At 34.3% G+C, this 10,859-nt stretch overlaps 1 protein-coding gene across 10 annotated transcripts in view; it reads right to left on the bottom strand.

Moving 5' to 3' along the window:
* The window catches only part of ANKRD28 (ankyrin repeat domain 28), a 189,396-nt gene that overhangs the window by 128,707 nt on the left and 49,830 nt on the right, over positions 1 to 10,859 (bottom strand). For 7 of the 10 annotated variants that reach the window (XM_049099578.1, XM_049099579.1, XM_025449105.3 and 4 more), the window contains one exon: positions 5,223 to 5,295. The exons of 2 other annotated variants lie outside the window; for them this stretch is intronic. In XM_049099578.1, the coding sequence (XP_048955535.1) occupies positions 5,223 to 5,295 (73 nt within the window). Of the gene's footprint in view, positions 1 to 5,222; positions 5,296 to 5,418; positions 5,451 to 10,859 lie in introns of those variants that run through there. One more of the 10 variants, XM_049099582.1, reaches the window with a different exon arrangement.

Raw genomic sequence — 10,859 nt, 5'->3', positions numbered from 1 at the left:
TTTTCTAAACCTCCCAGGCTGATTAATAGTAATGGCATCACCATATACACAGTAGCCCAGAACACAAAGAATTTCCTAGAAGCCTAATATTACTTTATCTCCCATTTCTCATTAGTCACCCACTTCTAGGTATTTTACCTTAAATCTTCCTGAACTTTCTTTCCTCAGAGCGATCTATTTCAGAACCCACTTCAGCCCTCCCCTGAGTTATCAAAACCACTTCTTAATTGGTCTCTCAATTCTTGGTTCTCCTTTCACCAGTTCTATCCATCTTTGCAGTAAACATATTCTTTCAAAAGAATCCCTTCCTTTCAGTTCACCTGGTACAAAGATATAGGAGAGACACAGGACTGGCCAGAGTACCACCTACTCGTAGTTACATGTCTAATTCAGGGATGAACAAATGATCAAAATCAGGCAGTCTCTTCCCTAGGACTTTGTTTTCTTGCCAAGGCTATCAGGAAAGATACTTTCTTTTCTTTTAGGATTACAGATAAGACAATGTAAGCTAAACTGCCTGCAGAAGAGGGAAAAAAAAGGACAAAATTTAAAAAGGGTGAGAAGTGATGGGGAATCTATTGTCACCAAGTCCTATTATCTTGCTCCGCTTGACCATTCAGCTACTGCCTGGCCAATACATTTCCTTTTGAATTTAAATCATTTTGAGTTGGGATTTCTGTCCCTGTAACGAAGAGTCTTGATTCATAATTCTCTGTATCACTGCTTACTTTCTAAATCATAGATAAAATGCTATTTGCCTCCTTTGATTTAGTCAACTTTTATTTTTTATTTTAAAGATTTTATTTATTCATGAGACAGACAGAGAGAAAGAGGCAGAGACACAGAGAAAGAAGCAGGCTCCATGCAGGGAGCCCAACGTGGGACTCAATCCAGGACTCCAGGACCACACCCTGGGCCAAAAGCAGATGCCCAACCACTGAGCCATCCAGGGATCCCCTAGTCAACTGTCTTATTAAAGTACACTAAAGACTACCACTACTTTAAGTTTCACATATATAAATGTACTTGTTGCAATTTAAATGTACCATATTGTTTCCTGCAGCTGTGCCTCTGAATAGGTTTTCCCTGTCTACAATATTCCCTTCCTACTTGCCTATCAACAAAACATATAGTAGGGTTGCACTAAAATAAGGCTGGAAAATCAGACAGGGGCTAAATTATGAAGGGTCTTGAATGCCACATTAAATATATACATTTTAACCTGCAGAATAATGGGGAAACCACCAAAAAATTTAAAGTCAAAGAATGAGATGATCAGATTTGTATCTTAGAAGTCTCACGGTGGATGCAGTGTAAAAGATGGCCTAAAAATGAGGTGATACTAAACACGGAAAACAGCAGGCTACTGCATGCAACTGTCCAAGCCAGAGGGATGATAAAAGAAGTAAACTGCGATTTTTCTGGGGAAAAAGTTTGCCAACTGCTGTCAATAGCATTCACTGATAAGTCTTTCAAAGCTTTTAAACTAGCATTTCTTACAAGAATGTAGATAGAAGGAAAAGTGAGGCCTACAAAACTTTGCATATCATGATTTAACTGAAGCATCATTTATAACAAAACATTAAAAACAACCTAAATGTTGAACAATAAAACAATTTAACATATAGCATATATCATACAATAAAATTGAATGACATTTAAAGATTATTTATTCATTTGAGAGAGCAGGAGTGCAAAAGCAGGGGAGGGGGCAGAGGGAGAAGGAGCAGTAGACTCTGCTGGGTAGGGAGTCAAACTGGGGCTCCATCCCAGGAACCCTCTAGGACCCCAGGACTTATGACCTGAGTGGGTCTGAACAGAGCTGAAGGCAGCCCCTTAGCCAATGGAACCACCCAGGCACCCAAACTGAATATTTAGAAACAAAATTTTTAAACAATTTTCTAAAAACACAGGACAAACAATATGGAACAAAACAATATATAAAATAAGATTCTAATTATGTTAAATATTAACATTAATTAACTAAATATTAACATAATTTTAACAAAATCTTGTTAAATAATAATCAGAAGGGTTTTTTTTAAAAGCAACAACGGATTTTTATTTTTAAAGCAACAACAGATTAGTTAACTCAGTAGCAGGATTACAGGTCCTTTGTTCTTTCCTTCCTATGTGCACATATTTTTTTCTGAGTAACACTACTTCTTAATCAGGATTCTTTTTTTTTTTTAATTTTTATTTATTTATGATAGTCACACAGAGAGAGAGAGAGAGAGGGGCAGAGACACAGGCAGAGGGAGAAGCAGGCTCCATGCACCGGGAGCCCAATGTGGGACTCGATCCCGGGTCTCCAGGATCGCGCCCTGGGCCAAAGACAGGCGCTAAACCGCTGCGCCACCCAGGGATCCCTTAATCATGATTCTTATTTGCTAAACTCAATCACCACTTTAGAGGCAAGAAAAATAACCTCTACAAGGGTTAAATGACAAAAGTTCACATTCCAGTAAATAATAAAATTTAGGACCAAAATGTGAACACTGCTAGGTGAAGATTCACTGTTAAGAAGCAAATCTGTCAGGCCAAAGCCATTTAGCAGCTCCATACTCAGCCCAAGGGACGAAATAGTTAGGCACTGATCATAGAGCAAAGCGACTAAGACTTAAAACTTGCTGAGCTATAACTGTCTCCTCATTCATACCTCAAAAGCTATCAAATAGCTAGTGAAGAGCAGAATACAAGAAGGGGTAATTTCAGATGCTTGTTTTTATATAAATAATCCTCTAAAGAACAGAAAAAGAAACAAAAGACTGAACTGGAGAAAGAAGGTCTCAGAGAAAGCTGTGTAGACACTGATGTTCTAGAGTTTCTGTTTTTCTTGTTAAAGAACATAAGTGAATGCTTTCTTACTTGAAATTATTTCCTTGAATTACAATCTCCACAACTTTGTTACGATCCCAATAAACTCATGCTTTGTTTGTTACAATCCTAAATAAACTCAAATTGCCCAAGCAGGATAACTATCAAAAAGTCCCTTGGCAACTAACAAAAGATAATTTGAATATAGGATTTGTGAAAGAAAAGGCTTCAATTGATGGCTTCCAGATAGAAACAAGGTGATTATCAAAAACATTTATAGGGACGCCTGATCATAGGGGTCCCTGTGGGGAGCCTGCTTCTCCTCCCTCTCTCTGTGTCTCTCATGAATAAATAAGATCTTTAAAAAACAAACAACAATTTTAAAAGCCTGAGCTATCTGCATATATATTTTAACATTACAAATCAAACTGTTTTATTTAAGTACCATTTAAATTATAGTATCACCTACAAAATCAAAACACCTAAAATATTTCTAAGGTGGTAGAGTGAAGAAGACTGTATTAGAAAATACGGTCAGGTATATAGCTCTTAACCCTTAACCATTTCATGCACAAGGGTTTATCTTTTTAAAACTACAGTATGTATTATATTTTAATGTTTATGTGACCAACTATATCACTATCAAATTTTAATTTCATTGTTCTTTACGATGAATTTTTAAATGTTCCTTATGCAAATTTAGACTGCAGAAACCAATGCAAAAGCACCATCCAGTGGTAAAAGATGAAAATTACAATTTATACAGTGATCATGTAGCAAAAGTAGTTAAATTTGTGACTCTACATTACCAGGAAATAAAAAATAAGTGAGCCAGATAACACTGATGGTGTCTGCTGTTTATTGCCGTTTTCCCCAACAAATCGTATCCTTACTTTTTTAAGTTTGCATTTTTTTCATTTTCCGTCTTGCCTATCCATTATTCAAATCCTTGACTGAATTAGGAATATTTCAAGACTCATCCAAAGTTTTTACTGGGTCAAGAGCTAGACAATGATTTGTTTATATCATTTTATTTTAATTTTTTTTTAAGATTTTATTTTTATTTGGGAGTGAGTGAGAGCACATGAAGGGGGCTTGGGGTACAGATGGAAAAGCAGACTCCCAGGACCCTGAAATCATGGCCTGAAGTTAACGTCAGACACTTAACCAATTGAGTCACCCAGGTGTCCCTAGAAAATGACTTACAAAGAACAGAAATAAGGTATATGAGGAAATGAGCTTCCAGTGGGGTTCTGTTCAGTAAAAGAAATCCAGGTAACAACGAGAAGCATCCTGTGTGGGCTTTTTTTTAAAGTGGTAATTTAATAGACAAAACTGAAAGGTCAGGTAAAGAGTCACAACTGGTTAATTCACACAGAATTCAAAATTTCTCAAGAGAATATAAATCTTCAATGTCACCAAAATTATTCCAACTGGAAGAACACAACATAATAAATGTTTCCCAATAATCTGCTCCCCTCCTACTAGAATACAGATGGACAAAATCTTTTAGTTTTCAACATAATAGTAGCGTTCTAATCATCTTCTCTTCTTTAAAAAAAACAGGAAAAGTTTAACTAAGAACAAATTACAACAAAACCCAATAAGGGTGATTTGTTTTGTTGCAAAACAACTTTGCTCAAGTCTACTTAGTATCAAATGGTATTACCATTTAGGATCAAAAATATTTAACAGAAAGTACAGCAAGTGGAAACTTGATAATGGTAAAGAAGCCAGTTATAAAGCCATAGGTTTTTCTTTTCTTCAGAACCTTTCAATATATTTGAATTTCAAATAAGACGCCTAGCAAACAATGCCAATGGTATCAAACTAGATTATATTGTCTTCACAAACATCTTCAGTCTAATAGCCCTAGATTTTATGAGATTTTTTAACTACTTTCTAGAAACATAGGAGTCACTCATGTTATTGAGGTTCCCCAATGATTAGTGAATGGCTGATAATGTTCACAGAATGTACCACAAACATACAACATGTAAGAGAATGAGCTATGAGCAAGGTGATATATACAATTTAAGAATGAAAACATCTAGTAATTTACTAGTTAAAAAAAACTAATTGCAGTACCATAATTTTCAGCTGTTTCATACTCTCTTCTCCAAACTACAACAGAAAAATCACAGAAATCTTAAATCAGATTTTTAAGTTCCTTCCCTAAAAATCTATTTGAATTAAATTGTTATAATTAAGTTTTCCAGAAATACAGGGACCACCACACATAAACAAAATGTCTACAAGACAGGATTTTGACTGACACAAAGGATTCACATATAGTTATATAGAAAAGCTATGCTTAATTTATGAGAAGGCATAAATACCAACAAACTGATGAATTACAAGAGCTGCCTATATTATTGCAGAGAGACTACTGGAAAATAACCTACCATAATAGGAATTCCCATACTATTTTCCTCTGGTGGAAGCAGTAGTTGTATTGCTTCAATTCCAATCTCAGGCCTGTGGCAGAAAACAGATATCAAAAGCAAGAATATGCTGACCCTAAAAATGAAGGGCTAGGTTATAAATATAACTAGTACCTTAACAAAGCACTAAATAATTAGATAATATTCAAAATCTTACTGATTCAGAAGTTTCATCCTTCTGCTAAAGAGAAAATTATTAATCTGTGTAACAAAGAGTTTTTGTAAAGGTTTTTTTAAATATGAACCAATCAGAAGAGACTCAAAAAGTGAAGCCTGAGTCAGAATTGCTTGCAATAAGACATTTTCATTATTCAAAAACAAAACAAAACAAAACCAAAAAACTGCTTGAATATATTTCCTATAATAAAATGCTGCCATGGGGATGTGTCTACAAAGTATAAAATATTCAATCTACATAATTTCTGAACATTTAAGACATGTTCATTTTAGAAATACATATATTTAAGAAATCACAATACCTCCCATAAAAACAATTATTTTCTATAAATGTACTTTTTAATTAACTGTGATACTATAATGTTTTGTAATTTGCTTCTCCTCATCTCCCTCCATTTACTAATGTGGACTTTTATCCATATCCTTAAGTATTCCTCTATTACACTTTCAGTAACTATATAACATTAAAAAGTAATATCTTATTTTTTTTAATTTTTTTTTTTAAATTATGATAGTCACAGAGAGAGAAAGAGAGAGAGAGAGGCAGAGACATAGGCAGAGGGAAAAGCAGGCTCCATGCACCGGGAGCCTGATGTGGGATTCGATCCCGGGTCTCCAGGATTGCACCCTGGGCCAAAGGCAGGCGCCAAACCACTGCACCACCCAGGGATCCCCAAAAGTAATATCTTATTGTATTTAACCAACTTCCTAAAAACTGAACATTTGTTTCTGTTTTGTTTTGTTTTTCTACTCTCATAATAATTTTTCCAGGATAATATCCCAGTAATTTTAATAAAATGGCTTATCTTCAAATAAATAAAATTAGACCTAAAATAATCTGGAGCCATCAATCTCAGGTACAATAACCTAGACAAAATAAATGTCAGAAATTCCTGTATAAAAGTATTTTCTCAAATACTTTTCTTATTAAGGCTGAGTTATCAGTTTTTATCATCTTTGTCATAGTGATTTGCACTATGTCTTTCCTGTATGTTAAAGAAGATAGAAACCAGCCTATCTACTCTGGTAGAAGGTCAGGTACAGTTCTAAACATATTAAAATTTGTTTTTTTTCTCTTGTCAAAATTCTTTATGAACGAATTAACCTTGTCAGAACAATACTAAAGGGACATTACCTTTAGAATGTCTTCTTACAGTATTAATTTAATAGATATAGTAGTATTATTAATTTGCCATTTGGTGGCAGTAAATACAAAAAAGTAAATTTCCTGGGTACTTCTATCCATTGATTATTACTAACACAAAGATAATCTTTTCTGAATCATGTATTTTAAACAAGAGTTTCAAATGAATACATGGTACTTTATAGGTTTTAATGGTATATTTTAATCTTGTTAATAGTCAAAGCACAAAATGATACCATAAGCAAATTCCTGAATGATTAAAAGTCTCTGTTACTATATATTTACCAATACAATTTAATTGCCTAAACAACTACAACTCTCCCGATGCTTATCAAGCACCATGTGATTATAATAACTTTCATCTGTACTAAAATCAACATATTTCATGTAAAAATTACATTTTCTTACTGTAATCAAATCCAACTAGCTTGGCCTCCTCCCCACCAGGAATAACAATAATCATTTGTTAATAACTACTTATGTGCTAACTGCAAAGAATACAACAGTGAACAAGAGAAAACAGTTTCTGACTTCATGAAGCTTACATACAGTCTCTTATATATTCCTTTTTCCAGACTTGGAATACAAAGTAGTGAAAGACCAGCTTAAGAGTCAATACAATATTTTTGTATATATAATACAAAAATATTATAGTTCCCCTCCACATATAATGTACCCAAACACAAAAAATTGGAGTAGGGAAATTCAATAGTTTTATTTTTTATATTATGATTTCTTTAATGTCTTTCTTCTTTTTTTTATTTTTTTTTTTTAATTTATGATAGTCACACACACACACACACACACACAGAGAGAGAGAGAGGCAGAGACACAGGCAGAGGGAGAAGCAGGCTCCATGCACTGGGAGCCCGACGTGGGATTCGATCCTGGGTCTCCAGGATCGCGCCCTGGGCCAAAGGCAGGCGCTAAACCACTGCGCCACCCAGGGATCCCATCTTTCTTCTTTTAAAACATCAAGTTATTTCAAAAGGAAATCTACAAGATACCAGGTGATTGAAGTAATGTCACATTAAACTGAACAATGTACAGAGTATTTTTTCACATAAAATCATCACATACAAAAGTGTGTTAGCCTTCTCAGTAACTTACACAAATCACTACCAAAGTCTTTTGTAGTCCAAGATACTGAGACATATGGAGCTAAGATTACAAGTAGATTCCAACTGAGATTAAATTTGTGCATATATTGACAGATCCATCACAGAATTAAACATATCTAAATGTTGTAAAGATCCTGTCTTCCAGAGAGAATCTCCTTCAAGGGCAGTGGTTGTATCCCATTTACATCAGTATATCCAGTTCCATGGCTTCACTTATACGCACACAACAGTGATGAACAACTTCTCATGCACGAACATTTCTCACACTGATAATTAGGCCTTGAAAGCAGAACACAGTTTTCATTTTCTTTTCTTGTTTTTCTGTATTGGTCCCAAGTTGATATAAGATTTTACAGGCTAGAAATTAATACTGGCAGGATCCACTGGGTGGATCAGTTGGTTAAGCGTCTAGCTTTCACCTCAGGTCATGCTGCCAGGGTCCTGGGATGGAGCCCCCTGTTGAGCTCCCTAACCCTAACCCTAACCCTGATCAGCAGGAAGCCTGCTTCTCCCTCTGCCTCTGCCCTCTCCCCCTACTTGTGCGCTCTCACATGCACACTCTAAGTAAAATCTTTTTTTTTCTAAGTAAAATCTTTAAAAAATAATAATATTGGCAATTTCAAATGGTCCAATATAATACCAATTATTCACAAGATAAGTTCCTTGAGGGTAGGCACCATTTTTTATTCCCCCAAAATGTTCATCTTCTATTGAGAGAGAAAAAGAAGTAAAAAGTAAACAGCAAAGCAATGCAGTAAGTGCCCTGATTAAAGTTCATGTGTTGAGGCACAGACATACATACATATGGTACATTTAGTTAATGAATGATATCAGGAAAACTGGAAGCCATCTGAAAAAAAGTAATAGGATTCCTTTGCTATGCCATCACTATATTGAAATGTTTGTGTTAAAAGAACTATAAAAGTACTAGGAAACTACTGACTGATTTCTCTAAGGGGAACCAAGGCAGGTATGTTTGCTCTCACCAATTCTACTCAATATCATATTGGAAGTCCTAGCCACTGCAATAGGGCTATGAGAAGAAATAATAAGGCATACACCTCAGAAAGAAAGAAAACTGCCTGTATTAGCACACAACATGATTATCTATGTGGAAAATGCCACAGAATCTCTGAAAACGTTTTCGTATTTAGTAATTTTAGCAAAGTTGTGAAATACAATTATATTTGTACATACTATCAGTGAACTGTAAATAAAAACTTTAGAAGTATAGCATTTGTAGCAGCACCCCAGAAACTGACATACTGATATAAACTTAACAAAATATATGCAGAGTATCCATGCTAAAAACTATAGAATATTGCTGAAGGAAATAAAAGCCCTAAATGGAGGTATCACGTTCATGCATTCAAAGGCTCAATATTGTTAAGATGTCAATTTTTCCATATTTAATTCACAGACTCAATGCAATCCCAATCAAAGTACCTTTGGCATTTGCAGAAAAGAATACACTGATCTAAAAATTTATATGGAAGAGTAAAATTTATAAAGAAGAACCAAAACAATATTTAAAGTTGGAGGATTCACACTACTAGAAAGCTACAGTAATCAAGACAGTGCAAGAGAGACATACAGATCTGATGAAATGGAATAGAAGAGTCCAGAAATAGATGACATGATCAAGTGATCTTTGACAAAGGTGCAAAAGCAAGTCAACAGAGAAAAAATAATCTTCCCAATAAATGATCTGGAACAACCTGAAAATCCACTGACAAGGAAAAAAAACAACAAACTTACACTTCTAGCTAATATCAAACACAATAAATGACTGAAAAATAGATCACAGATCTAAACATACAATCTGAACCTACAGAATTTCTAGAAGAAAACACAGGACAAAAGATGCAAAGATGTCTTAGAGACAATATCAAAAGTACAATCCAGAGATAAAATATGGATTAAAATTCATCAAAATAAAGGATTTCTACTCTTTGAAAAAGATCATTAAAAGAATGAAAATATAAACCACATTCTGAGAAAATACTTACAAATCAGATCTATAACAAAGGCTTCTATCCAAAATAAAGAACTCCTATAATAAGTAATAGAAAAGCCCAATTTTTTAAATGGGCAAAAGACGTAAACAGTTTGACAGTTCAAGAAAGCCAATATACAGACATTACTCACTAGGAAAATGCAAATTAAAGCACAATGAGGTACTATAACACACCTAGTAAAACGACTTTTTTTTCTTTAAAAAAAAACTGACAATACTGAATGCTGGAGAAGATGCAGAGTAATTCTCATACATTACTGGTGGGAATGCAAAATGGTACAGCCATTTTGGAAAATTATTTGCCAGTTGCTTATAGTCATATATATAATTAACATGTAATTCAGCAATTCTATTCCTAGGTATGAACCCAATAAAATAAAAATTTATGCTCACAAAAAGTCTTGTATATGAACAGTTATATTGGCTTTATTCATAACCTCTAAAACTTGGAAATAAGCCAAACATTCCTCAACTAGAGAATGGATAAATAAGCTGTGGTAAATTCATATACTAGAAAATGATTCAGTAATAAAAAAGGAACCAACTGATGACTTGAATACACCAACAGCATGGGTAAATCTTAAATGCATTATGCCAAGTGAAAGGCTACATACTGAATGATTCAATTTCTTATGACATTCTGCAAATGCAAAATCTTAAGGACAGAGAAGAGGTAAGTAGTCAGGAGCTGGGTACCTCAGGAGGAGATGAATACAAAAGAGCACAAATGAATTTTTAGGGATGATGGAAGTGTTTTAAATCTCGATTGTGGTAGTCATTAAATGCATTTGTTAAGATATCACAAAAAAGGATAAATTTTACCACAGCTAAATTATACATTTTAAAAAAGATTTTATTTATTTAAGAGAGACAGAGCCTGAACAGGGTGCAGGTGCAGAGGGAGAAGGACAAGCAGACTCCCCACTGAACAGGGAGCTTAATCCCAGGACCCTGGGATCATGACCTAAGCCAAAGGCAGACGGTTAACCAACTGAGCCACCCAGGCACACTGCTAAATTACATCTTAGTAAAAATAGAGAAAAAGTATAAAAGTACTAAAAAAAAAACAAAAACAAAAAACAAAAACAAAAAACAAAAAAACAATACTTTTATTAAAATCATCTAAAAGGGAAGACACA

Source organism: Canis lupus, chromosome 23 (genome assembly GCF_003254725.2).
Source record: "Canis lupus dingo isolate Sandy chromosome 23, ASM325472v2, whole genome shotgun sequence".
NCBI lineage: Eukaryota > Metazoa > Chordata > Mammalia > Carnivora > Canidae > Canis > Canis lupus.
The sequence above is the reverse complement of the archived record's forward strand: the minus strand, read 5'-3'. Positions and strand labels throughout refer to the sequence as shown.